A 26841-nucleotide genomic window follows, 5' to 3' on the forward strand; every position below is an offset into this window, starting at 1 on the left:
TGTGATCCAACGAGGCATTGAATAGTGTGTATCGAAGAAACACGCCTCATCTCATACTGGTGGAGTGGCGCGGAATCAAAACATCCCACTCCCCGATGGGAGAGAAATCCATAATCCAGGAGCTTCGAGCTGTTGTGTTGTATCCCCTGTCAGACTCGAAAAGTGGTTCCTGGATTGCGTGGAGTGAGGCGAGTTTTTCTCGCCAAAGCACAAGCCATTTGAGGTTCATGGTCGTGGTGTTCCTTCTCTCTTGTCATCGTCCCTCCACCTCGAGATTCGACATCAACGTCCTACGAAGCAACACAATCATGTCTTTGACCGCGTAACCTCGGCACATTTATTCTTATTCTTTCCGATCCCTTTGAGACGCATTCGTTTACCCTCTAGCCACGCGGCCCGGCTCGTCGCTCCCTCACCCCCCAATCACCTAAAAGCTGTCCACCTTGCTGCATGTCCTACTTCTTATCCCGCTTAATGCTCCCTAGCTAGACTTTTTACCATATTTCTCCATCCCTGTTTCTTTTGTTTATCGTGTCTGTTTAGATACCAGTTCCGCTGTCGTCTGCTGGCCTGGCGCAATAGCATTCGTTTCCTCTTGGACTGTCTTTGCACTCATCACCTACTCTTTCAAAGAAACCCTGCACATCTCCTTTCCTAGCTCATACATGTTTATACCCCGTCATTTTGCCATCATGCCTCCCGGTATATTAAGCAATGAACCCGGTATCGGCCAGCCCAGAGGCCACCACAGATGGCGCTCCCGCCATGAGCGCCGGAACTCGGACATTCCCAGTATTCAAGTCAACGGCATCGACAATGAAGACATTGAACAAAGAGTCCCCGTGACAGAGAAACCTGTCCAAAAAGGCCCCGTATCATGGATGTCCCTCCCCCGAAAAGACCAACTCCTCGTCCTCTTCATAGGCCGCCTAGCCGACTTTCTCCAAATCGCCTCCCTCCAAGCCTACGTCTTCTACCAGCTCAAAGCCATGGACGGATCCCTCTCTGACTCTCGCATCTCGGAGCGAGCGGGGATTCTCCAGGGCTGCTTCACCGGCGCGCAGGTCTGCACTGCTATCCTCTGGGGAAAGATTGCCGACGCGAGCTGGTGTGGGAGAAAGTGGGCTTTGGTGGTTGGACTTGGGGGCACGGCGCTTTCGTGTGTTGGTTATGGGTTTTCGACCACGTTCTTTTGGGCGGCTTTTTGGAGGGTGTTTGGGGGTGCTATTAATGGCACTGTTGGAATTATGTGAGTTTGAGCTGTTGAAGCAGAATTTGGACGACCTATGCTGATGATTTCTAGCCGTACCATGATATCAGAAATCACCATTGAGAAAAAGTACCAGTCTCGAGCATTTCTATTACTTCCTCTGAGCTTCAACGCTGCTAGCATGCTAGGCCCAGGTTCGTGCCCCCTTACTCTTCTCAGTTATCATCGTTGACATCAGTTCAGTAATGGGTGGCATTCTGGCAGATCCTTCCAAGACACTCCCCAATTACTTTGGGGAGGGAGCCATGCTTGACTATCAATGGATTCGGGATTATCCGTTTGCTCTGCCTAGTATACTCAACGCATTCTTTCTCGCTGTGTCCACAATCATCACTGTCCTGTTTCTAGAAGAGGTAAGCTAACCGTTCCATTCTATGAGCCAATATAACTGACCTATATAGACATCGAAAGAGAGGCGAAACCTGTATGACCCTGGCCTTCACCTCGCCTCCAACATAAAGCACTGGTTTACTGGCGGCAAATCCAACGCCGGCTACATCCACATTCCCGCCTCCGAGCATGACGAAAAGACCGTCACGGAAAAGCCAGCACCGTCTAAGCGCAAGGTCCTGGCTCATCTTCCCTTCCACCGCATCTGGACCCGCAACGTCTGCTTCACACTCATCAACAGCGCCTTTTACGACTTTCAGCTTGGAGCCTTTACGAATATCTGGTCTCTCTACCTATCCACGCCAAGATATGGTACTCCTAAGTCGACGGCTGAGAATGGGGGGAACTATGCTCGTTCGTTACCGTTGCTCTTCACGGGAGGTTTGGGTATGCCTGCTTCTACAGTGGGCGTTGCGACTTCGTTCCTCGGTCTGCTTGGTATACTCTTACAGATCTTCCTTTATCCTAAAGTGCAAGGCCGTCTGGGAACAATGCGTTCATTCCGATGGTTCCTTCTCCTCTTCCCTGTGGCTTACTTTGTTGGCCCGTACCTATCCATCCTGCCATCGACGACAGAACCCCCCGAGCCAGCATCAGGTCCCTTTATCTGGGGGGGCATAATCCTTGTTCTACTGCTCCAAGTCATGGCCCGCACATTCACATTACCAGCCACCATCATCCTGCTCAACAACTGCAGTCCCCATCCAAGCGTGCTGGGAACAATCCACGGCCTGGGCCAGAGCGTTTCAGCAGGCTTCCGTACTGTCGGACCTGTTGTTGGTGGGTGGTGGTATGGGTATGGTCTTGACATTGGGATGGTGGCCTGGGGATGGTGGGGGACTGCAGGAGTCGCGGTGTTGGGATGCTTTACGGCCTTGGCGATGCATGAGGGATCGGGTCATGAGATTTTCCTGGAGGGAGAGGAAGACATGGATAGGGATTCATAACGTGATACTCAGTAGTTTGCACCAATAGTTGTGCTCAATGATGCATATCAAGTCTATCAGCGGCTAGTAATTGCTTGTGTTATGATGTGGAGAGACGGGAAGACGAACTAGAACTCAGGGGTTCACGCTTCATGCGGATACCTGGCCTTTGACAGCTTCATCTCCCCCTTTCTCACACACTCAAAGTACACATCAGTTTGAAGGCAAGAAACAAATCTATAACAACATCGTACATATGGCAACGAGTCATGCTCGCAACCCTCGTCTATCTCCCCTTTTTATTACCCTGTATCATCTAGAAAGCCTATAATCTTTGTACACAAAAGGCTGGCGCCTCAAGAATCTTGAAAACAATCCTCTAAACTCGTTCGTGAAGTCGTTGGGTATGCGATTAACTAACCCAGGAAGAAAAAAACATGTCGAAAAAGCCGTTACTCATGGTGATCATGGTCCTCCTCATCTACAAACTGTGTGCCAAGTGACTTCTCGTCCGGTAGAACAATGGCTCGATCCAGGGCATATGGAAGGCCGCGGTGCCGTCCCCGGATCATCATGGCACAAATGACCAGCTTGCTGAAAGTCGAATACTCGCTACAGAATGATGATGCGATCGTAGGATAGCCAAGACTAAGGCCGACGTTACAGCTTCGACACAGTTAGTCATGGTCGCCGAATAGATAGGCTTCACTTACTATGCCGATAGACCTTCGAAAAGAATAGGCCACATTGTGAAGGCCTTGTCTCTTGTTAGAATTGAACCATGGTAGGTAGGGTAAGAGAGTACTCACTGGATCGTTGCCATTCATGATCCTCTTCGACTCTGCGATGCAAACACAGAAGAGTCCCAGGCAAATGTACCACAAGTCGAAACTCAGCTGATTTCTCAAATGAGTGACAAAGTATGATCCGCCGTTCTGCTCATCTGGCTGAATGCTGGGCTCATAAAGTCCGAGCGAACGCTCCTCGTACGTGTTCGAAGATCGAACGACGATAGAGATTGGGTACACTGACACGTACATCATGACCAACAGGCTCATTTGTACAGCGGGGTTCACCGCAGCCAGGTTGAAACTAGTGGTTCCCGTGTGTCGAGAGCTAACGGCCTGGAAGACAGCGGCGGCGAAACGAGGCCAACCGGGGAGAGTAGACACGGCTTCGTTATCGAGGTCGAGTAGAATGATGAATAGCATATCGACGATGTTGAGTAGTGCCAAGACACCCAATAGCGCCCAGGTTGGTCCACTAGGGAAGAGAAGGGTATAGCATCGACGAGGGTGGTTCAGGAGGAACGACAAAGGCTCGTGAAGGGATGACTCTTCCGGTAGAAGCTTCGAGATGCTCCAGAGGATGAACCTGAGGACAACGGGGTAAAAGGTGTGACCGGCGAGGGCCAAGACACTCATGATGAGCATTGGAGCTGGTGCATCGTTGAAAGAAATCATCGAGTCAGGGGTAAGAGTAAAGCCCAAGTTATCGACCATAGTCTGGGCGGAGTAGATGGCCCTAAGAACATGGTGAGAATAGTTACCCCTAATAGGGCGAGACAACTTACCACCAGATCTTATTTTGCCCGCTCTCTGCAATGTGCTCGGCATATTTCGAAGGGGCATACTGAATCCAGCCAATAAGGCAGATCATTCCGATAAAGTGCAGGCCAAAGAAGTACACTAAACTCGTCAGAATCTCACCCAACACCTTACTTCTCTTGTACTTACTCAAGATGATCTTCAAAAGCAGCTTCAAGCTCCGGTACTCGATACCGCCCAGCTCCTCGCGATCCTTAGACGACAAGTTGTGAAACATGGAGTTACGACCAACAGTAACCTCACGCGAGAGTTGCGGAAAGTCTCCTGCAGCCATGGTCGGCGCAGTTGTTAGACGCTCTCTCCGAGTCTCTCGTGCACCGCCGATAACGAACATTGAGGAGGCTACTGTTGCGACGCGCTCCATAGAGCGGGCTTCACTCATTCGGAGACCAGCACTGCGACGGCGACGGAGGTTACTACCAGGCGTCGAATGGGTTCGGTAGATTGTCTCGATCTCGTCGTCTAAATAAGTGGTTAGTCTGGGGATCTAAGTACTTGTCAGGGCATTTTACCATCTCTGCCGTCCCCGTTTGGTCCGTTTAGTTCTACCAACGGCTTTCCTGGGCAAAGTTAGTAGTGAAAACAAATTCTGACTTATTGCAGCTTGCCTTGATCTCGGTCACGGGGCCCAGGGATGTAAAGGGTCGCCTCATGTCTGGGATGATGGTCCGTAGAAGGGTCAAAGGTAATCCTGGGCTCCAGTTGGTTGGCCCGCCTAGATTCCTCGCCTTCTTCTTCGTCTTCATCTTCGGCAAGCTTCTCAGCATCCACTGCTGCACGCGGGGGAGCTAGACGATGAGGTGCTTTTGACGGCGGAGGCTCCGTCCGGCTCCGCTCTCCAATCCGAGGGAGGGTGTCCTCGATAACCGTTCGAGCTGGGCTTGGTAGTGCTGGGCTAGATGGTTCAGGGCTAGACTGCGGACTAGGGCTTTCTGGTCGCGGGAGCCCTGAACCAAGCTCGGGATCTTGCTCCTTTGGGACTGTGTCATGTTGACGACGCTGACGCAGGAGGATGGGAGCTTTGGATAGAAGTATCAGTACAAACGCGTTACCTGAGGGACGAACAGGGGAACAAACCAGCCTTCTTAAGGTGTCGATTAAACCAAAACAGGCGTACAACGACAACGATAATGTTGATAAATACTAGGTTCGAGAACATGGGCACAAAGTACAGGTACAGCTGCTGGTACGTTTGCAGTTCCTTGACGTCGAGGCTGTCGGTCTCACATTAGCTTCACCCGCCGCGACCGTTGAAGACACGGATGGCTTACGTCGCTAGCCCAGTGACGGTCGAGGCACTGGCGCCCATAAAGTAGGCATCGATAGCACTGATATTGCCCGCTGGATACAGAATCGCGAAGCTCGTCAGGCCCAGAAAGATGATGTACAAGTCTGCCAAGAAACGCAATCTCAGCCACAGGGTCCCCGATCAACGATCGGATCGCATCCCCCCCTCCAAACGCTTGGCAACTTACAATGCAACTTGACAAAGTTCAGTTCTGGCCGCCACATGGTTGCGTCGCGCTGCTGATGCCAAAAACTGGCTTTCCACGTCGAGCAAGGGTTGCTTCGCCGCAGGTTGCGGGCGCAGAGATGGATAGAAAGGTGCCGGATTCCGCTGAAGGAGGTTTGGTGAGTTTAACTGATTGAGGAAAAGGAGGAAAATCTTGTAGTAATGAGCGAATTAGTGCCAAGACTTACGCTCGGAACCCTGGTCTGAGGGTATCTGCACAACAAAGGTGGTGCGTCAACAGGCCAGAGCGGCGTGTCTAACAACCAAGGTGTATCTTACCGCAGGGCTGACTGTGTCAGGAACAAGGGACTGTCATGGTCATGTTAAGAGAAAACTCCAAGGAACAAGACAAGGATTCTAGCCAAGGCCTTGGTTGGATCGGCACTTGAGCTGGGCACGGCCGATGAGAAGCGCAGTGCGTGCTGGTGCTGGTGCTGCTCGGGGTTGCCGTCCAGGGAAATAGCGGTATCGGTACGGGGGATTGGGGGGACCCTAGGAGGCCTCGCGATACCCGTTTGGGGCATTCGACGTCATGACAGGTTAGAATATTGATGACAATGGGTGATTCAAGGGGCGATGAATTGGGTGATCTGACAGCTTGTTGGCGGTGGCAGTGCCAGGGCGGAATTGAGAGGGCATCACCTGGCAGTGGCAGGCGAATATCACATGCTGGAAGACATCTTACATTCGGGAGTACGGGAGCGAAGAATTTAGCGCCATTGCTTATTTTTCTCTGCCTTAGCAAGTATTTTCCAAGTCACAGGCTGCATCATGAGTTCATGCAAGGGAAGAGAATTTGATGCTTTTGACCAATATGATGGGGCTGCAAACGCAAGCCCTGCGTATTTCGTGTAACATGGGTCCATGTGCAGAGATTTCATGAGGTAAGAAAAAGAAAAAAGGGAAAATAGACAGCCAAAAAGAGAGAGAGAGAGAAAACGAAAAGGGGAGAGAGACAAGATGCGCAGAAACATGGCAAATGCATGATAAGAATGTGAATCGCATCCATTTCTTGGTTAAACAACCCCCGCCTTGAATAGACCCGACGTCGTCGATGCCAAGTGCCAAGCCTCGGTCTCCTGGAAGCATTAAAATGGCCATTCCTGGTTCGCCGAGACGTTTCCGAATGGACAATCATGTCACCAATTGAACAGCGCGAAGCCGACTCCGCGGACAGCTAAAGCTCGGCTGATGGCAAAGTGGGGCTCGTCTGTTGAAGCTGTCGTTTTGCTCTGTTCCCAGCAAAAGACGCGCCTCGCGTAAACGGAACCGGAAGCGCGTCGTCCCGCCCATTAACACGTCCTAGCTCCTACATCATCGCCATCGTCCGTCCGTTCGCCAGCCAAGTCTGACAACAAACAACAACAGTTCCATCGCGATATTCCCGCGCTGTCGCCCGCGGTTTCAATCATCGCAATGGATTTCAACTTTGGCCAGGATGGTGCCTCTGGCTCTGCATCATCTACAGGTTGGCTGGGCTTCGGTTCTAACCAGCGTGTGATGGTCGCATCATCGTCGCCTGGTGCGCCCAACCCCATTGGAAGCCGTGTTAACGACATTGAGGCCGATGATGCTTCTTTCGCCGAGTCCTATCGCCCAGAGACGTCCCCTCTCTTCAATCCCATGTTTATGCCTCGCGCGACCGTCCCAGAGCCCGCTTCCATGGGAATCAGCCCAAACCCTCCCGCCCGTAGCTGGCCTTGGCAGCGCGACTCGTCAATTCTTGATACCAGTGTCGATAATCTCGCGTCGCCAACAGTTTCTGGACTCGTTCAACCCACAAACCTTTCCACTCCATCCGAAGAGTCTGCTCCTCAAGATGCCGACGCGCCTGAACCCGCCAACCCCTCGTCGCCTGGACGTGCCCCGTTGTCGCCGTTGCAAGAATCGGCTGCGCAGGCTGAAGATGACGCCATCAATCACCAAATCGCCGCCGAGGAGCCGGACGACAGTGTCCTTGAGCCTACCACAATCGAGACGCGAATTGAAATCACCGAAACCGTCATCCAGTCGTCCGAGAAGGAGCCCGAGTCGGGATTTGAGCAACATGATGAGCCTGCTCATCGTGACGAGAGCGAACGTGTTGAGGAAACGCCGCCTGAACCCGTCGACAATGAGATTGCCCCCCAAGAACTGCGGGAGTCCCCAGAGTCTGCACCAGCCATTGCGGAGGGTGCCAGCACCAAACTGACACTGCCCTCCATTGAGACGGACTCAACAAAGCGAATGTCGGCGCCCCCGGGTGTTGTCCTACCAGCCCAGCCAGATAGCCCTCATGCGCGTAGAGCGCTCTCGACCCCCTCTCTGATTGTCGAGCTCAAGTCCTTGACAGAGCCAGAGAAGGCCGCCTTTGGTGATGAAATCCTTGCCTCTGATGAGGAGGAGGAGGTAGAAGAGTCTGCCGCGCCACCTTCTTCCAGGCGAGGCCGACGAACTACTAAGGAGCTTTTGTCGAGCGCTGCTGGGTCTGCCGTGAAGGGTGTTCGTGCGCGTCGTGGCCTTGCCTCTGCACCTGTCTCGCCTGCTGTTAAGGCACCTTCATCTGCTGCAAAGAGGGCACGCAAGTCCATGCTCGCCAGTGTTGCTACGACTGAAACGCCCAAGAAGCGTGGGCGTCCGCGAAAGAGCGATGTCACAGCCACACCAGCTACAGCTCCGAGCACTGGAAAGAGAGGTCGACCAAGGAAATCGGATGCAACCCCAGTCGCCGCTTCAAGTGCTGCTGTCCCATCTGCCAGAGGTCGCCGTGCTGCTAGCGCCAGCAAGGCCGCACCTACTCCCCGACGGGTCACCATCGCACGATCCCCAAAGACCGCACCCAGGCCTCGAACAGCGGCGGCGCGAACTTCCAGCGTCCGTTCTCGTGGAGTGTCAAATGCGGCCACTCCAGTCACGACACCTGCCACCACTCCCAAGCGACGTGGTCGGCCTCCAAAGAACACTCCTCAGCCAACCCCTACCGATGCTGAGGCTGAGGCTCCTGAAGCTGAGGTGCCTGAGAGCACCAGTCGATCTGCTAAGAGCACACGAACTGTGAAGCCACGTGCTGTTCCCTCCCCTGCCAAGCGAGCTCGACCAGGCAGGAAAGCAGCTGCGCCTGCTACCAAATCTGAAGCTCAACCTCCCACACGAAGGAGCCGCCGGGCTGCTGCCGAGCCTGAGGAGCAGGAGAAGTCCACAGATGCTGCAGTTGCAGAGGCTCCCAAGAGACGCGGACGTCCACCCAAGAATCCTGACGTCGCAAAGCCCGAAGAACCCGCTTCAGAGCCCAAGACCAGGAAGCGCGGCCGTGCTGCTGCAACTGAAGACACCCCCGCAGAGGAGCCCATGCCAAAGAAGCGAGGTCGCGCGGCCAAGGCTGCGCCGGAAGAAGCTCCAGCTCCCAAGCGAGCCCGTCGGGGAGCAGCAGCCAAGGCTGTCGAAGAGGCATCCGAACCCGCACCGGCCAAGAAGCGTGGAGTTGCCGCCGTTTCTAAGAAGATGGCCAAGAACGCTGCGATTGAGCCAGAGCTCACTTCTACGCGACGCGGAAGATCGACTGGCACAACCACCAAGACCAATGGTGTTGCAGCTGATACTACCAAGAAGCGCGGTTCTAAGCGAGCAGCTGCCGAGCTCGAAGCAGAGCCCGAATCTCCCGAGCCTCCTGCAAAGAAGCGTGGCCGATCCAAGAAGGCTGCCGCCGAGCCCGAGCCTGAAGCAGCTGAGGCCCCAGCAAAGAAGGGCCGTGCCACCCGAAAGGCCAAGGAACCAGTCGTTAAGGACGATGAACCAGCCACCGGGCGACGGACCGGACGTTCAACCAAGGCTACCAAGCCCGCGGCTGAGGAACCAGCTCCTACACGCGGCAGATCTAGCCGTGCCAAGGCTGCTCCTGTAGAGGAGGAGGCTAAACCAGCTGCCAAGCCCCGTGGTCGTGCCGCGAAGAAGGCCACAGAGCCTGCGGTCGAGGAGGAAGAGCCCAAGTCCAAGACCCGTGGCAGACCCGCCAAAGCCAAGTCCGGCAAGGGCGAGCTCCCCAGCACAAAGTCCTCGGATGCCCCTGCGACAAAGCGAGGACGAGCTGCAAAGGCGCCGGCGGTCAAGGCTGCTTCTCCCAAGGGTGTCGTCAAGAAGGGCAGGGCGGCTCAGACAGGTGTGAGGAGGGGACTTCGATCAAAGGCTTGAGAGTACCTGTTGAAGTAGACATTGATGAATACGTATCTGAAAAATTGGGTGGGAAACCTGCTTAGTGGATGGTTATGTGGCTTGGATGGGGGTATGGCTTTTGTGTCTTGGCGTTACGGTAGATGAAGGTTCTGCGATGGATGAGGAACGGAATGGCAAGGAATGGAATAGCATCATGAGAAACAATGCTTTGAGGTCAATCAATACAAACACTTGAGTACGAGTTGACATGTTCTGTTCAAGTTGTGATGATGCGGTCACATATTTGTATGCATGATGAATCTAGACTGCCTGATTAGAGAGAAGAGCGTTTCTGGGGTCTTTGCAACGTTACAAACGAACTCATGGTTTGACAAGTGCGATTTACTTGACGCTATACCGAGAAAACGAGGACGGCCAAGATATTTACGTCCAGCGAAACAGATGTGGCAGATATGCCATCGTTGTACGGAATCATCATTGGGAAATCCTTGTCAACAGACTCTTGTCCCCCAAGTTGTCGCCTCGCTCAAGCAACTCCATCGCAGCAGCCGGATCTGTTGTTCGTACACCCATCAACCTGAATCGTCGAATAGCCCCATATCTTTGCTAGAGAATGGGCTCACGAGTCGAATTCCATGCTCCAACCGGGCCAGCGTCATCTCGCAGTTCTTGTTACAGCACCAGTTGTGAACTATCTGGATGGCTGTCTTGATCTCTCTGCCGTTAAGTCCCCATAAAGCCAACTGTGCGACGTCCTTGTCATCCACCGATATGGCGTAGGGTTCGTCGTTAGGTTCGTCTGGCGCCACGTCTTCCCTTCCCTCCGAGATACGTCTTCTCTGCTGCGACAGACGGTTGAGGAACATGCTCCAGACTTTCTCACGCGTCTGCTGCGTGAAGGGGGGGAACACGAGGTGCACGCTGACCCTGCCGCGGAACGCACTATCGATACCTGTCTTGATCGTATGTGTTGTGAGAAAGATGATGCCACTAAAATACTCGAGCTCGCGAAGAAAGGCACTGCTCAATCCGTTTTGCGAAACATGGCCGGGCTCCCGCGGGGCCATGAAGACCTCTGCCTCGTCTAGTAGGATTATCGCATTCCACGCCGTTGTCAGCTCTGAGACGCGCTTGAAGTTGGTGCCCAGGGATGCGGCCTGAGTACCCAGGTCTTTGGCTTCCAGGCGATAGAGGGGCCGATGGAGATGATCTGCGATGGCTTCAGCCATCAGAGTCTTGCCCGTGCCAGGAGGGCCCGAGAGCATGACAATGAGACCTTTTCCTTTGTCTACAATGACATCTTGCGTAGCCCTTGAAGTGCCATTGTTCATGTTGTGATTCAGAACAAGGGAAAGAACCAGTTCTTTTTTCTGCTCGTGGAAAACGAAATCCGAGTAAGCTTCGTCGTGCCAATCAATGGGTTGAATGTCTTCGACGAAGAATTGGACTAGACAAAAGAATCGTCAGCTAGCCGTTGGAGCATTCAAGAGAGACAATACCTACACCACAATTTATCCTTCAGGGAGAAACCACTAATTGTCTCGCTCATGAAGATGAGTTCTTCGAATGTCGGGAGCATCCAGTCTTTCTCAGGGTCATTTATCTCTCGCTGCCCCTGATTCAAGCAATACTTGTCATAGCCCTGTGGATCGATTACGATGCGGCCGTTCACATTGCGCCTCAGAGTGGTGGAATCTGTTTTTCGTACGACGATACCATTGTAAGTGCAATGTGCGAAGCCCTGCAGCTCAAGAACCTTTCTGCCTCGCGCAGTGAGACGCTCCGTGATCAATTCTTTGTCCTTGCGTAACCAAAGGCGCCAGCAGCCCAGTTCATGAATTGGTTTGTTGCCAGTAAATTCCGGGATGGTCATGATCCTTTGCTCCCAAAAGAAGCCCCCGCCAGAGGCAGAAATAGTCTTGCAAGTGATGAGAAGCCGGCGCTCTCCCGGGCACCCCTCGTATTTAATTGAATCGACTTTGCCGACAAACTCGGAGTTCAACGAACGGCCGTAGACGGTGGAATCGCGAGGAAACAATGTCCAGGCTATCTTGAAGTTGGTCAGGCCAATACCTTGGAGTCCAGCCGCCTTTGCAGTCAGTTCCAGGAATAGCTCGGCAAGTACAAAAATGAACGCCTTGAGGAGAGGTTCGAGCTCGTCACCTTGCATTTTGTTGTAGAGGTCGACAATTTCCTCGTGCCGGAACCAAAGAGGGTAAAAGGGCTCCTTGAAAACTGCAACGGCTAGAGGGTCGAGATGTACGTTCTCCTTTCTGACGATGGGCGCGAGAGCACCAACCAACAGAGGGTTTTGCACCTCGACACGGTAGGGTTTCATGGGATACCTGCCACTGAAAACGAATTTGTCATGGTCCTTGATCTTGAAAAGCTTGATATCGGCGCGCCCCAAAGCGTTGGCAGCCTCTTTCGAGATCTGTGGCGGGGATTCTATCGTCCAGTGATATTTGCCGTCCGAGCAGCTTTCTTCGTAAAAGACCTCGACTTTTGGTTCTGTAACTGAATGGGAGTTTTGGGTTTCCTTGGTTTCGGTATTTTGTATTTCATCGTTTCTCGGGAGATCAGCAGGCTCGGGAAAAGGCGAATGCTTCTGATCGAGGTTATCATGCAGGCCCTGGTGAGTGTCGTGGGGGTCGGAGTGAGACATGGTGAGGGACTTGTCTGTATAATAATGGACGGAATTAGACGATGGTAAATGCTGGATGATGATCTATGGATGAACAAGTTCAGTTCCACGAGGTCCCGTGCTGGAAGAGGCATGGAGTTAGTAGAGAGCCACGAGATGAAAGTCAGGCAACCTGTAATGCGCCTGCCACGGGCAGCGTATCATAGCGCAGTGGTCATTTCCAAACTCGGCCAGTGGCGTGTAGTTCTAGCATCTTGTTGGAAACTGCGTCCTTCGCTAGATGTTGTCATGACAGATTGGACTTCCCTCAACATCATGAAGCCAGCATGGTATTGCCAACCAACCTGAGGCTGGCGTCTGGCCATCTCATTGATCGCACCGGCATAACTCTGACGAAATCGCTGTGCAGCAAGGTAAATTGAAGCGCGGGCACGATAGAGCATCTTCAATGGCTTGGGTTAGCATGGATGTTCTTGCTCTGTTTTGTTGAATGGCAACTCGAGTCAAGGTGAAGTTGTGTGCACGGGCCAGTGGGAGGTAGGAAGGAACTCGATCCAGCTCCTTCCATCTTACCCTAGATGAGAACCTTACACAGCAGGAGATCACGGCATCTCTGGAAAATGTAGCGGAATGGGGATTTGATTTATCTCTGAGATTCTTCTTGAATAAGACTTTTCACATTAGAGAGTTGTCTTGTCATGCATCTCGAAGTGTCGAGCTCTGAGCATACAGCGCGAGTTTGGGAAGATCTTGGGAGGATGAGCGAGCATTCTCCTGCGGTTGGGGATCAAGAGAGCACAGTATCATGCGCATCGTATGCAAACCTCCAATTGACTTGTTACAAAGATGTTAAGCTAGTATACACACTCTCAATTGACCGTAGACGGGTTTAACCTGATTGTTTGGTGTGATCGGGTTGGCAGCGTTCCAGTGCTGATCGTTCCCCTCAGCTCCTGCTCAAGTATGGATGTAAGTGCAACGGTTTTCATCAAGCGGGTTTAGCTCAGTTGGGAGAGCGTCAGACTGAAGTCAAACTTCAATCATCCGATATCTGAAGGTCATGTGTTCGATCCACATAAACCGCAAGCGTTTCTTTTTTGATCTGCTCGACTAGTCGCGGCGGAGCATCTCTTTTTTGCCTCTGGGTCTATCCATCATCCCCACTGTGGGTGAAACGTCATCAAAACTGCGAACCTCAACTACCTGTCCGGTCTGGAAGTCATGCCTGGTTACATTGCCAAAGATTTGGGTTTCCAGGCGTCAGGATCGGGGAGCTGGTTTCACCTTGGGTCAATTGACTCCTACTTGTATTATGGCCGAGCTGTTGAGCTCTGGGACCTCTGTTAGGCCCTACCAGGAGGAGCTGGTATTGCATAGCGCTTATATGCCCTTGAATTCAAGAATTCGAGCTGCCGCCACGAAAGCTCTCATTGTTTGGAGGCAAGTGGCTGGCTGGTGATTGAGAGAGTATTCAGCATGAAGGCCTCATCTACTCGAACCAGCCGGACATTCGTTTGACATGCAGTACTCATGATACTGGACAGCAGCTCATCATGAGAACCGAGGAACCCATCCCAGAGCTCCCAAAACTGCAATAGCGTCGTCTGTTGCAATGCCATCAATGCTTGGTCATCAGCGAGCGAGATCCGATGCACCTCGACAGCGACCTAGAACCGCACCAATGCAAATGAACTGCGTCAACACTCAAGCTCCCAAGGATCCCTGTGGCGCATTTGATCATCATATTTGCGACCTTGTTGATGAGCTGATAGGTTGCTGCTCATGTAACCGTCGACATCGGAACTCGGCCTGGAGGACAAATCCGACGGTGTCTACCCCACCAACTGTCAACCTCCTCAGAGCGCCGGGTATAAGAGGGCAGCATTGAGTCAATATGATGGGAATCCAACTGAGTTTTCAATCACTTCAAGGTTATCGAGTTGAATATGGCTTCAAAGAGACCCAATTTCCTTGTCATCGTGGCTGATGACCTCGGCTTCTCAGACATTGCCTCCTTTGGCGGCGAGATCAACACCCCAAACCTCGACAAACTCGCCAACAATGGTATCCGCTTCACAGACTTTCACGCCGCGGCTGCTTGTTCGCCGTCTAGGGCCATGATCATGACTGGAACGGACCACCACATTGCTGGTCTGGGCAACCTCATCGAGTGGACCAACGTCTCCGGGCAGAATGATCCCAATGGGACCATGTCGACTAACGTTCAGCGAGGCATGCCTGGGTATGAGGGGTATCTTAACGAGAGGGTCGTTGCACTGCCTGAGATTCTTGGTGATGCTGGTTACCAGACCCTCATGGCTGGCAAGTGGCATCTTGGTCTCACGCCCGAGAGGAGTCCCAAGGCTAGGGGCTTCAACCGCAGCTTCGCCCACCTACCGGCGTGCAGTAATCACTACGCATATGAACCGCAGCTTGAGAAGGGCGAGGAATCGCCCGAGTTCCTGACCATGAGCGTCATTGCCCTTCACAGTGAGGATGGGGAATACGTCCGGAAACTACCCGACGGGTGGTACTCTTCTGACGGATACGGCGACAAGATGTTGCAGTATCTCAAAGATTGGAAAGAAGGTGGTGACGAGAGACCATTCTTTGCATATCTACCCTTCACTGCTCCTCACTGGCCTCTCCAAGCTCCCCAAGAGTACATCAAAAAGTATCGAGGTGTCTACGACGACGGCCCAGACGCTCTCCGGCTCAAGCGCCTACAAAAGCTCAAAGACCTCGGACTCATCCCAAAAGATGCCGTGCCTCACCCCGTTGTGGCCGAAGAAGTCAAAGAGTGGAACGACATGACCGACGAGGAACGCACCAACTCGTGTCGCGCGATGGAGGTTTTTGCGGCTATGGTTGAATGCATCGACGTCAACGTTGGAAAAGTGGTGAACTACCTGGAAGAGGTTGGGGAGCTTGACAATACCTTTGTGTGCTTCCTTTCAGACAACGGCGCTGAGGGTGCGGCTTATGAGGCGTACCCCATTGTTCAAGGATCCATGATGCAGCATCTCAAAAAGTACTATGACAACAGTCTGGATAACCTTGGCAACGGGAATTCATTCGTTTGGTATGGGCCGCGATGGGCTCAAGCTGCTACAGCGCCAAGCAGACTCTACAAAGCATACACGACTGAAGGAGGTGTTCGAGTTCCCTTCTTGATGAAGCCCCCGTCCTCCTTCTCTCAGACCTTCAAGCCCAACGACATCACCCATCAGTTCGCTACAGTCATGGACCTCGCACCGACTATTCTCGATATGGCTGGTGCAAAGCACCCTGCCCCGACCTATCAAGGCCGCGAGGTGGTCTCCATGCGAGGTAGATCCATGGTTCCCTACCTCTCCGGCACATCCTCCCGTATCCACGACAAAGACTTTATCAACGGCTGGGAAACCTGTGGTCGCGCAGCCTGCCGAAAGGGAGACTGGAAAATAGTCTTCATCCCAAAGCCTAAAGGTCCTGAGCGTTGGCAATTGTACAATCTCGCGCGCGACCCAGGAGAGGTACACGACCTTGCCGACTCCGAGCCTGACCGTCTACAAGAGCTCCTCAAACTCTGGGACCAGTACGTACTAGAGACAGGCGTAATACCTCTAAGCCCCGAGCTTGGTCGGTGGATGGCGGCCATGGAGGAGCAGATGCCCGAGAATGCGTGGATAGAATATGAGTACTGGAAGGACGGGGCGAGGGATGATCCGAAGAGGTTCACCAAGGAAATCCCCCGGTTTGAGCGTCGTGTCACGGGATTCTAGGCTGGTCCTTCTAGAATGTCGGTGAATTTCTTTCATGCGCCGGGGATGCGTCCCGGCTGTGGATGACGGAGACTTGCAGATGGGGGACGCAACGAGGGGGGAGGGAAGAGGAAACTCTCTCGATGGACTATGACTGTGACATAAATCTTCAACTTCTTTGTCTTAAGAGAAGATGAATCTGTGTCTCTGGACCTCAAGGCCTCTTGTTATTTGACGAGTGCCATGTCTGATGTAACATGTCAAGGCACCGTGAGGGTCAGGTCACTGCTTCAGGCACCACTCTTGCATCGCGACAAGTCACCTATTCAGTAAAATAGAACAAAGAGCTGTTGTTGTGATCCAACTCAGACTGTGACCAATTGTTTCCTAGAGTCAAGTGAATGATCTGGTGCAGTTCACCCGCAGTGCATGCCCATCACTGGCAGCCTGGCACTGACAGACCGCACACTCAAACATCAACACCACCAGAAGAAGAGACACATCCAACTGTAACCATACCAAAGGGAATAGACTTCCCGTCAGTCACGTCGCTTGCCGCCTCTCGTCTTCACGCCCCATCGCGCAGCTACCCGATGGGTGTGTGAGAAGGAAAAAGAAAAAAGAACAAACGGATAGTAAACTTGCAGCTGTCCATGTTTGGCAGCATCACCGGCAACACAAGAAAGACACCAATCTTTTCTTCTACATATATCAACCTCTCTTCTCTTGCCTCTTTTCTCTTTCAACCTTTTTTCCCCCCTCTTCATGTCGTTTTCTTTTCCTCTTCCCGTGTTTCTCATCCCCACTTCCCACCCAAGCGTGCATTTTTGCCAGTGACGACGACGGCACGGCTTCTAGAATGCTGCATTGAGAAGAATTATCTCTTTGTCCTAAATGGGATAATTTTTATTTCTTCTTTGGCATTGACAATAGCAACTTGAATGACGACCGCGTCTATAAATTGCTCCCCTCAGATTTCGCATCCAGATACTCACCTTCTTCAACCTCACATTCTTCTTCATCTTCCCGACTTGGACAGGCAGAGAGTATTGATACGCCCCTTTTTGGCATCAATTGTCAAAACAACCACCACATCAAACACCATTTGGAGCATCAATATCTTTGCAAAAAATATCCCATTGTCGACTGTCTCAAGATGCCTCGTCCCGAGACTCCAGATACTTCGGGTTCAAGCCCGGGAATGTCAACGCCAGACTCTCACCCTCACTCTACCCCCCCGACTGATCTCAGAGGCCTCGAATCTGACACTGAGATCTCGAGGTTTGTCATGGGAAGGAAGCTAGCCATCATGGCTCAGAGCAACGAATCTCCCAGCCTGCGTGGGGCTCGGATCTGGGCTGCCAACAACGCTCGCAGTGGTGGTCAGGACCAGTCTTCTTCCCCTCCTGCGTCTGAGTCTCCTTGGAACCGGTTGTCGGGTGGATCCACCAGCACTGTTGTCCCTCCTCGATCTCATCCCTCTGGCACCAACGTCCTCAGCTATGCTCCAGCTGGCAGCAGTGTCGAGCAGGAACCGGCTCTTCAGTCTCGTGTCGCTCAGTACATCCTCCAGAACCCTCCTCCCGGTGCCCCTCTTCGTCTGCCAACTGGTCCTCCCATTGCCCCTCTTCGCCAGCCAATTGCTCCTCCCGCAGACCATGCTACCTCGGCCAGCACTCGTCAGGAGTCTGATGCCTCCATCTGGGAGGGCCTCTCTCGTTTCTCTCAGCTCACGATGAACGAGTCTTCCGCTCCCCGTCGTGTCCAAGCCCCCGAGACACCTCTGCAGCCTCAGTACCATCCCGTCTGGAACAACCAGAACTTTGAGAACCAGAGTTTCGACAACCAGAGCTTCGACAATCCCAACCACACCTCGGCCGAGACCGTCATCTTTCGGAGCCCACCGGCTCAGCAGCAGTCGCCTTCGTCTCCTCGTGGTTTCCGTCCCATGGCTGCCATCTCGCACAATGAGAGAGCCTTTGGCGCCCGCATCAACCCTCGCGAGGTTCTCCCTGCTGATCCTCGAGCCTTCTCGACCAACTATCGCGGAGAGCATAGCGTTCGCAACGCCAGTGTCGACGACCTGCCTTTCGAGCAGAACTGCGCGCTCTGGCTCACCAACCTTCCCCCCGACGTCACCTACCAGCAGCTCCTGGCTCAGATCCGCAACGTCGGCCGCATCTGGTGCACCGTCATCAACGCCCCTGACTATGAACGTCACAACACGGCCGCCGCCAAGGTCGTCTTCTTCACGCCCTCTCCCGCCCAGCGCCTCCTCCAGAAGTCTCTCACCCAGGGCCTCGAGGTCAACGGCTACGCTGTCAAGGTCACTCACAACCGAGTCAAGTACGGCGCCCAGACACTGACTGGCAACGCCTCCCGCGTGCTCATCGTCACGGGCAAGACGACGTTTGTCAACCCCGAGAGTCTAACCGAGTTCTTCAAGGCGCGCTTCGTCTTCGAGGTGGACGAGATCATCGAGCTCATCAACCAGGGCAACCGTCACAAGGGCGGGCGCTCCGTCGTCGAGTACAAGTTTGGAAGTTTCCGGTGCCAGGCCCAGATGGGCAAGATGGCCCTGGAGAAGGATAGACCCGAGGGTTTCGAAAAGGTCGACTTTGGTCCTGACCCCTGCGAGGTCGGCGACACCCTCGCTTCGTACGGGATCGCTGCGGAGCGCATCCAGGGCAAGGGTATCTGAGTCTGAGTTTCGAAAGTGGATTTTGGTAGCGGAGGTTGATTGATAAGATCGAGCGATGTCGCACTGGAACGCGATTGTAATCACCGGAAATCGGCAAAGTATTGCTCGTTAAGGGAATGGGATATGCCTCAGTCATGTTACTAGCACAAATAAGTTTGAGGCGACACATAGTCACGATGGACTAGACGAAAATAATTAAACTCTTGTAAGAATGTCATGGTATTTGCTCGTGATCGTGAAGTAGCCTTTGGTGTTTAGCTTCGGCGACTTGGCGTTGTAGTGTTCGGAGTGGATGCCCTCATGTAAGCAACAGCCTTGCTAGGCTCAGCCATCTGTCAGCCAAGAACTAAAGATAGAGACACACGGACTGACCGTTTAAGTTCATCTGGCCGTTCTTAGCGCCAGCCTTCAAAGTGTTGGTCGGAGGAGGCGCCCCGTGTCTCATGATGGCTTCGCCTGGTCGAATCAATCTGGCGCCACCTCTCAATGTAACATGCCCGTCAAGAAACAAAAATTGCGAAAACTGCGAGATGCCATTTCCCATACGCCAGAACCGACGCCTGAAATCATCTATTTGGGTATACTGTACATAATCAATACAATCAACGATTCATTAACGCAAGTGCTCATCCCACGGCAGCCAGCTTTGCCTGTGGAATTCAGGCATGCACTTGACCTTTTGGGGTGGCTCGTATTGCCACTCGATCCCAACATTCGCTTCATCCTCCTCTGCCACCACCTGGCTCGTATAGCCCTTGAGCTCCTTGAGCCTCCTGGCATTCTTGTCCGTGTACTCGAGGTTGACGCTCGGGATAGCAGCGATCTTGCGGTAGCCCTTGAACCACAGGTCCTTGCAGAAGAGCTGCGGTTCGCCCTGGAAACACTCGTCTTTTCGCGAATCGCGGAATCGCAGGCCGTTGAGCAATGGCGCAGCTGAGAAAATGGTCGCGCCGTTCCAGCAGGCAAACACTTGGAAGGGGAGAGCGGCCTCGTAGCGGCTCTTGGTCTTGGGGTCGCTGAAAAAGAGGTTCTGCGCAAAATCCCAGCTGCCCTCTGAGGTGATGTTGAAAAAGAGGTCGCCGTCTAATCCACGCGCGACCCATACGTCGTAAAAGGTGGGATCGTCGGATGCGTAGGTCCAATCCATGGCGCACGTCATGTCGGCGTTGAGGTTCTTGCGCTGAAACGCAAGCTCGAGAAGGTCTTCGGTGCAAGCGGCGACATCGTTGATGAAGAGAACCGTCGTCTCATCCGACACTGGGACCTTTTTCTTGAAGAGAGGTTGGAGGGCGAGATTGCGCAGCTGCGCCAGCTTTCGGATGCGCGCGCCGTCGGAGGGATTGATGGCCGAATTGTTGTAGAAGTAGGTGACACCGATTTCCTCGAGGAATGGTCGCAGTGCGACAAGGACATCGGCTGTGCCGTCTGGAGAGTTACCCTCGACGATGGACAAGGCGCAGCGCTCTGGACCGAGGAAGCGCATAGCCTCCACAACACTGCCCAACAGGCGGGGGAGCAGGTCTACAACATTGCGCAAATTAAGGGTGAAGAAGTAGTCAATGTGAGGCTTGTCATCTCGCGCGTCTCGTTTCTTAACAAGGCTGGCGTATCGCTCAGTGTCCAAGGCGGGACATTCGAGGCGCGGGAGCTCGTTGGATGCGGGGTCGAGAATGGCGTTGATGTACGGTCTTATGCGCTTGGCCGAGAGGATGGCTCCTGGGAGTGATGTTAATAAATATCGAGAGTAAAGATGCGAGGCAGCGCTCACCATTTTTTATGGACGGTTGTGGGGGTTCGGAAGAAAGAGGTGTCGCGATTGTGTTGTTGGAGCCTGTCTTGGTAGCGACCAGGATCGGTGTGGGAGTTGAGAATGAAGATGAAGTGGAGGTCGCGATGGGAATTGATGTTGAGGATGGAGGATTGGGTATAATCGAGAGATAATATGGGCGTGTCGTCGTAGTCGCGTATGAAGACGAAGTCGTCTCTGAAGATTGAGCTTCAGCCGAGTCTGTCGAATGCTGTATTGGCAAATAAAAATTCGATAGCCGAGTGAGGTTCTCGCGGCCAAGATACAGGCTCGTGGCGATCAGCAAGAAGCACAAGGCTGGTACAAACAAGAGGATAACCCTTTGACGCATTTCGACCTTGTCATGACATGGAGAGAATAAAAAGACTGGACAGACAGAATGAAGTTCTGCTGACGATGGAAAAGAAAAGAAAAAAAAGATGGGCACTCGAGGTAGGTATAGTCGAGCGGCTGAGATGAGATGAGATGAGAATGAACAGAGAAGCCCCACAGTGACAATCAATGGATGACAGCCCAGACAGTGACAGCCCGTCAGCAGGGATAAGCCACGGGTGCGGGAAACGAATGGATCAGCCCATCTACTTCTTCCCTCTCGATATAAATACTACGTGGTAGTGTTTAAACCCCGTGTCTAATTCCTAGGGTGTCATTCTCAACGGGTGGCGGCGGGTAGTGACACCCAACGAGCGTCACTGGCTGGCACTGAACCTCAGCCATACGAGGGCGGCTTCAGCAGGTGATGCGTTGTATTCCCAGCAGCCGAGGCCCACCTGTTTTGGAAGTTCCATTGCGAGATCACACTCGAAGACGCTATCACAGGCTATTGAACATTACACGAGTCCACGCCATCCCAACCTGGGCATCCTACACGAGCCAGCCTGTCAGGGGCACGCGCCTTTTTCATCGGCCAGCCTACTTCTTTCTCATTTCATTTCCTTCTGGTGCCCGCCTCGCCCACCTCCGCCTCAATCCTGCAGTCAAGGTGAGACTTTAGCGGCAGCCCGTTGGTGGCTGCCCTAACTGCATCGTGCCGAGTCCCCGGGGTCCTTTACAAGGGTCCAATCGGCCGCTTCAACTGACCAATCATGATCGTGCAAGTCATTGATTCACTGCAGGGAAGATCCAATTCGGGAAGCCCAATCAAAGCCTGACAGACGACGTCTGAAACACCATCAAGGGCGAGGATGTTGATCTTGAGATGCTACCAACAGATGAAATATCCCTGGTCGGGCTGTGCGTGACATGGGATTTATGAGTTGTACAATGAGGCTGCAAAGAAGGCATGATTTATCGACCCGCAGTGGGCATATGGAGGCATCACTTGCGGTGCTTTATCTGTGGCTGATCCGATGGCTAGAGCCCCCTTCCGACTCCCATTCTTTGTTTTTACCGCATTTTTCAAAATACTGATACTCACATTTTCCCATCAAGGGAGGAAAATTAAATCCAATCATGTCTCGCGTGTTCTGGTTTCTCCTCACAATGTTTCACAGCCTGTCTCTCGCCCACGCCATCCCATCCGTAACTGAGACACCGCCCATCGGCAAACGTCTGCTAGCGCGAGCAATAACTACCGAGTACTCGACATGCGGCTACGCGAAGGGTGACCCCGACAAACCGAGGACCGCCGAGCCGGGGCACAAGTGCCTCTTGAACCCCAAGAACAAGCTCTTTGCGTACTGCGACGTCAACGCTGACCTGGAGCACTGTGGCATGGTTGGGAGGTGCTTTGATCAACATGATTGTAAAAAGGGATGTGGCAAGATGACTCAATCAGAGTTGCTTGCTGTGTCTTGGTACGCTGCTATCCATTGGTGTTGAGGGTTAAACAATTGACGTCGTGGTAGTGAAAAGAAGGAATATTGCTCCCTTGCTGTTCTTACAATTCAAAAGAGCCACACCTACACCAACATTGAATGCGGAGCTAGAGCTGCTACTGAATATTATCAAATAACACCGAATGCAACCGAAGGAGCAACCATCGACGGGACTACTACCGCAACCATGAAACTGACCAGGACGGTGAGCGTATTTTCAACGCAACCCACCGCCGAGACAGCGAAGGGAGTCTCTGGAGCCGTAGGGGCGAGTACCGAATCAGACACCTCCGCGGAGACAACAAGTGAAGCTACCCCTGAAGCCTCAGAAGGGTCTTCAGAGGACTCTTCAAGTGGTTCTCCAACAAACACAGGCGCCATAATCGGAGGTGTCATCGGAGGTCTGGTAGTAGTCTGCAGCACCGCCCTCGGCTCGCTCTATCTATTACGTCGAAACCGCAGCCAGGGCACAAAACCAGAAACGACAGAGCAAGGCACACCTCCACAAGAGCCGCTGCAAACATGGGCTCACCGGGGACCGAAACAACTGGCAGGCTGGGGACCGCAGGAGATGCAAGGAAGTACACAGTTTGGAAGGGATAACGCAGTGGAACTGCCGGGCTGATGTGGTAATGGGTTGCAAGGGAGTTTGATGAGTAGTTTTGATAATTATAGTAGATGATGACTAACGGTAGCCGAGAGCTTTTGATGTTTCGTGATTTGCAATTGTGGTTTAGACTGTTTGGCAAGGACCTTGATAAATGGTTTGATTCTCTTGCCTCGGTTCGGTCCTTAGCTGAGTGGATGCTGTCCATGTAATCCTATAGGCTCCATCGTAACGGAAGTGTATGCCAAGACAAGTCGGGTGCCTAGTTGATCTGATCGGGTGTAAGTAAAGATACAGCACCATTTGAAACCCTATCTGGGTAGTTAACAGTTGACCAAACTGAAGCCGCTCTGAAACTTCCACCACTAATAGAACCCAATTATGACTTTTGAAACCCGTTTCACCGATCCAACTCCGTAGTTTCTAAGTCAAACAAGTCTAGCATCTTCCCAACACTGTGATCTACCATGCCATCCACTGAAGATGGATACCGCTAAAGGAAGACTCTCTCGTCACAAGCACGAGTCTATGCCGCTCCTTGAGCACCACGTCCGCGGAACGCGAGATGGGATCGTCGCAGTACCCCGTGCTGATAGCCAACGGCGTTTTCATGCTACACAGCACAAAAGTCGTACCCTCGACTCGAGAAGTCCCGCTGGCAGTAAAGAAGCTCATCGCCCTGCGTCACTTGAGGGTTGAGACACGTCTGATTATCACCAAGTGAGCAAGTATGAGACGTATTTATTTGTTACAAATGTTCTCGCTCTTGCACATACAGTCTACAGATGTCACGATATGGCGGTTCTTATGCCGAGAATGGAACCTGTCGCGCTCGTGAGCGCCAACATGATCCTCATGCACCTCGGGGTCCGCGGGTTGGAAGACATGGGACAGGGGTGGTTGCTTTGTGTGGGTGAATACGAGGTTTTTTTAGCGATGAGGTTATTTTGGGGCATTATAACCGCCCTTTTATTATTGAGGCATCTGATAAGCATATTAGCCCCTGTACGAGTCAAATTTGATCAAGCTCCCTTTCCTGTTTTCGTCGAGAGGTTTCATTCTGCCGGGCTCTGAGCAACAGATTGAACCCCTTGAAGCATTGGACAGATTCTCCTGTGCCTGAGAAGATACAAGAGAAATAGTTGATGGATGTATCCGAGAACTTGGTTCACAAGGAGGGCCCAGTTTCGGATCGAGCCGACAGATCCAGGAGATAAAGCGGACATGTTGCGGAGATCCTCTACGCCAAGGGTCGAATCATGGTCAACTCGACATTGGTCTTTGACACTTTTATATTGGCTGAAGTTACGCGAATTACGCAACGGGACCGAGTATTCAAGTTTAATAATCCATCTGGAGCCCACCACCAAAGTCAGCGAGATGCCTCTACCCGAGGGCGTCAACGAGATGGGCTTTACCGGGGCGCTTACTGAGAGTGCGGTCGAGGTGACCCAGTGTGAGATGAACGACATTCTCGTACCTACTGAGGTAAAAATTGTCTTTAAAGGAGTTGCTTCCAACACTGAGACCGCAAGTGAAGGGCTCATGGCTGAGTACCACGGCCACATCTTCGGAGAGTCCAGGCAATGTCCGATCTTCGAGGTTAAGACAATTACATACCGTAATGACCCGATTATTCCCATCTGCATCACAGAAAGAACGCCAGAGAAGATTGAGACTGATGAGGACTCATGCAAGCGGCTGAATTCCCTACAATCTGCCAAGACGCAGGTGTCCCCATCAAGATAGTCTGCAACCCTTTTGAGTCTCACTGCATCCGGTTCGTCCTATAAGTCGGCGGAAGTGAAATCTAAGCTGTGAAGACGACCATAGAAGAGTTTTGCAACAAAGTTGGCCATGTCGCCTTTGCATCTAAGCCCGGCTTCTACATCCCGACCATTTACCTGATGGGAGACGACATTGATCCTACCAACCTTAAGGACGTGATCTGGGCTGCTGCTACGCGGTGTCAACAACGCGCAAACAACTTCGTCTTTGGCGAGTGCCATGCCTCTTTCTGAGAGAGTTTAAACATAATCAGTTGGTGTTGAGGGAAGCTTCTTTCAGGGGTAATTACCCAGAGGAGATACAGGAAAAGGTAAGAGTCAAGAGTCAATGGGAGGCGTATGGGTTCAGTAGTGCATAGAGTCTGGATCTTTTATGACGTGGCCTGAGATATTTATTGATAACGGCATACAAGAGGAGATGAATGTGGTACGCCATATGCCCCCGAGGAGACTTGGAGGTCTTCGCTATCCCGAATGCAATCTATTTACATATATTTTCCCATTCGCCACCCGTCCCTAGTATGTCTCTGGCTCGGCGGACTTCTATTGCCTATGATATAAATGCTGAAGAAAATAATTGCGACTAGTTGGAACTCTTCTTGCCATCAAAATGCTCAACTCGGCTCAAAAACTGCGCGATCCGTTCCCACATGGCCACGGGGTTTGAGTACATGACGAAATGCCCACTCCGAGGGATCTCAGCCAATTCAACCCCAGCCCTAACCAGTCTTGGAAGATATGACAGAGAGGCATATTGTTCTCCAAACATGTACGTCCTCGGAAAGGGAAAGCCCTCGAACGATTCCAACAGGTTGCCGTTGTCCGTACACTCCACCATGGACTCGAACGTGGGCCGTACTGCTGCGGTCTGCACTCTCCCACGGAACGCTGATGCGTAGAGGCCGTTTCCGTACAGTGGTGACTCGCGCGTGCGGATGATGAACTGGTCGACAAAGGTTTCTGGCTCATCAGCTGGGTAGTCCAGAATCTGCCGGCTGAGGAAGCAGTCTTCTGGTGCGAGGTTGCCCTTGATGTTGATGAAGCTACGAACAGACTGCTGATGCTTCTTTGCGAGCAAAGTTGAGACTAGGCCACCCATGGAGTGACCGACGAGGTGGAATTGGCCAACATTGAAGTGAGCAAGGACCGACTCGGCGATGGTGACGAGAAGGGGCATAGACAACTGCGATAGATCTGACATGGTTGATTCTCCACTGCCGGGGGTATCGTAGGCTATGAATGGACGACCGACAAATTGTTTCTCGAGCGAAATGTCGACATAGTCTTCCTTCGTGCTGCCGAATCCATGGAGGAAGAGGATGGGCGTCAAGGGTCCATCACGCCGGACTGTCGAGAGTCGAATAGTTAGACCATTGATAGAAAGCTCTAATGTTTCCCGGATGAGTTGTTGAGTAGCTGCTGGTTTTGTCATGATGTACAAGCTGAGATGTTCTGATGGTAATGTCTTTGCTCTGCCTCTCGAGGAGGATCAATTTCACCCCTTTACTATTTATGGGTTCCCATCTCGTGAAAATTTTTTCAATTATTAATTATGGCATTTCAAGAAGCCGACTTGATTCATGATATCCCGAATACAAATCCATTACTAAATATGAACCTGGATCTACGCCGAACGAACTTGACGTGCTCGGCAAGGGGGCATTTTCGCCGCCCAATATCGGCAAAGTTTATCCCTTGCCGCGGCCTTTGTCACTTTGCCGAACCTCAACGCCGGTGTACGAGGAGGTCAATAAAGGGAGATGAAATACACAAGAACTCTCAGAGTTTGAGTTGGATAAGAGTTAAAGTTATTCATGAGTTGAACATCCAGAGAGAACAAAAAGGGGGGTTCTAATGCTCGCTATCAAGCTGGAAAACGC

General features: G+C 52.4%; 10 protein-coding genes across 10 annotated transcripts; 6 read left to right on the forward strand and 4 right to left on the reverse strand.

Moving 5' to 3' along the window:
* Positions 1–866: 866 nt before the first annotated feature.
* On the forward strand, positions 867–2589 carry NECHADRAFT_12433 (uncharacterized protein; the record flags this gene model as incomplete). The annotated part of the gene is made up of 4 exons (XM_003042142.1): positions 867–1249; positions 1304–1404; positions 1454–1623; positions 1672–2589. Coding segments are annotated over 4 exons (1572 nt in total), but the record flags the coding sequence as incomplete, so codon positions are not given.
* Positions 2590–3038: 449 nt separating this feature from the next.
* NECHADRAFT_69883 (uncharacterized protein) lies at positions 3039–6125 on the reverse strand (the record flags this gene model as incomplete). The annotated part of the gene is made up of 9 exons (XM_003042220.1): positions 5669–6125; positions 5465–5585; positions 5267–5407; positions 4817–5088; positions 4323–4655; positions 4160–4274; positions 3396–4110; positions 3300–3343; positions 3039–3252 (listed from the first exon to the last, which is right to left on the reverse strand). Exons 1-9 carry the CDS (start codon positions 5703–5705, stop codon positions 3039–3041), a joined length of 1992 nt encoding a protein of 663 aa, XP_003042266.1. The 5' UTR covers positions 5706–6125.
* Positions 6126–7122: 997 nt separating this feature from the next.
* NECHADRAFT_100764 (uncharacterized protein) lies at positions 7123–10096 on the forward strand (the record flags this gene model as incomplete). Its single annotated transcript, XM_003042143.1, has 1 exon — positions 7123–10096. The coding sequence occupies one exon, from the start codon at positions 7123–7125 to the stop codon at positions 9871–9873; it is 2751 nt and encodes a 916-aa protein (XP_003042189.1). The 3' UTR covers positions 9874–10096.
* A 331-nt stretch (positions 10097–10427) lies between these two features.
* On the reverse strand, positions 10428–12520 carry NECHADRAFT_81263 (uncharacterized protein; the record flags this gene model as incomplete). The annotated part of the gene is made up of 2 exons (XM_003042221.1): positions 10428–11302; positions 11359–12520. 2 exons carry the CDS (start codon positions 12518–12520, stop codon positions 10428–10430), a joined length of 2037 nt encoding a protein of 678 aa, XP_003042267.1.
* Positions 12521–14445: 1925 nt separating this feature from the next.
* On the forward strand, positions 14446–16263 carry NECHADRAFT_42498 (uncharacterized protein; the record flags this gene model as incomplete). The annotated part of the gene is made up of 1 exon (XM_003042144.1): positions 14446–16263. One exon carries the CDS (start codon positions 14446–14448, stop codon positions 16261–16263), a length of 1818 nt encoding a protein of 605 aa, XP_003042190.1.
* Positions 16264–17398: 1135 nt separating this feature from the next.
* Positions 17399–18943, forward strand: NECHADRAFT_81265 (uncharacterized protein; the record flags this gene model as incomplete). Its single annotated transcript, XM_003042145.1, has 1 exon — positions 17399–18943. The coding sequence occupies one exon, from the start codon at positions 17399–17401 to the stop codon at positions 18941–18943; it is 1545 nt and encodes a 514-aa protein (XP_003042191.1).
* Positions 18944–19482: 539 nt separating this feature from the next.
* On the reverse strand, positions 19483–21081 carry NECHADRAFT_123357 (uncharacterized protein; the record flags this gene model as incomplete). Its single annotated transcript, XM_003042222.1, has 3 exons — positions 19483–20659; positions 20726–20778; positions 20918–21081. 3 exons carry the CDS (start codon positions 21079–21081, stop codon positions 19557–19559), a joined length of 1320 nt encoding a protein of 439 aa, XP_003042268.1. The 3' UTR covers positions 19483–19556.
* Positions 21082–22202: 1121 nt separating this feature from the next.
* Positions 22203–23192, forward strand: NECHADRAFT_81267 (uncharacterized protein; the record flags this gene model as incomplete). Its single annotated transcript, XM_003042146.1, has 2 exons — positions 22203–22546; positions 22598–23192. The coding sequence occupies 2 exons, from the start codon at positions 22203–22205 to the stop codon at positions 23190–23192; spliced, it is 939 nt and encodes a 312-aa protein (XP_003042192.1).
* Positions 23193–24554: 1362 nt separating this feature from the next.
* NECHADRAFT_81268 (uncharacterized protein) lies at positions 24555–25195 on the forward strand (the record flags this gene model as incomplete). The annotated part of the gene is made up of 2 exons (XM_003042147.1): positions 24555–24905; positions 25013–25195. The coding sequence occupies 2 exons, from the start codon at positions 24555–24557 to the stop codon at positions 25193–25195; spliced, it is 534 nt and encodes a 177-aa protein (XP_003042193.1).
* Positions 25196–25544: 349 nt separating this feature from the next.
* Positions 25545–26393, reverse strand: NECHADRAFT_94149 (uncharacterized protein; the record flags this gene model as incomplete). Its single annotated transcript, XM_003042223.1, has 1 exon — positions 25545–26393. The coding sequence occupies one exon, from the start codon at positions 26391–26393 to the stop codon at positions 25545–25547; it is 849 nt and encodes a 282-aa protein (XP_003042269.1).
* Positions 26394–26841: the final 448 nt, after the last annotated feature.

This window comes from Fusarium vanettenii (genome assembly GCF_000151355.1).
Source record: "Fusarium vanettenii 77-13-4 chromosome 6 genomic scaffold NECHAsca_37_chr6_2_0, whole genome shotgun sequence".
Lineage (NCBI taxonomy): Eukaryota > Fungi > Ascomycota > Sordariomycetes > Hypocreales > Nectriaceae > Fusarium > Fusarium vanettenii.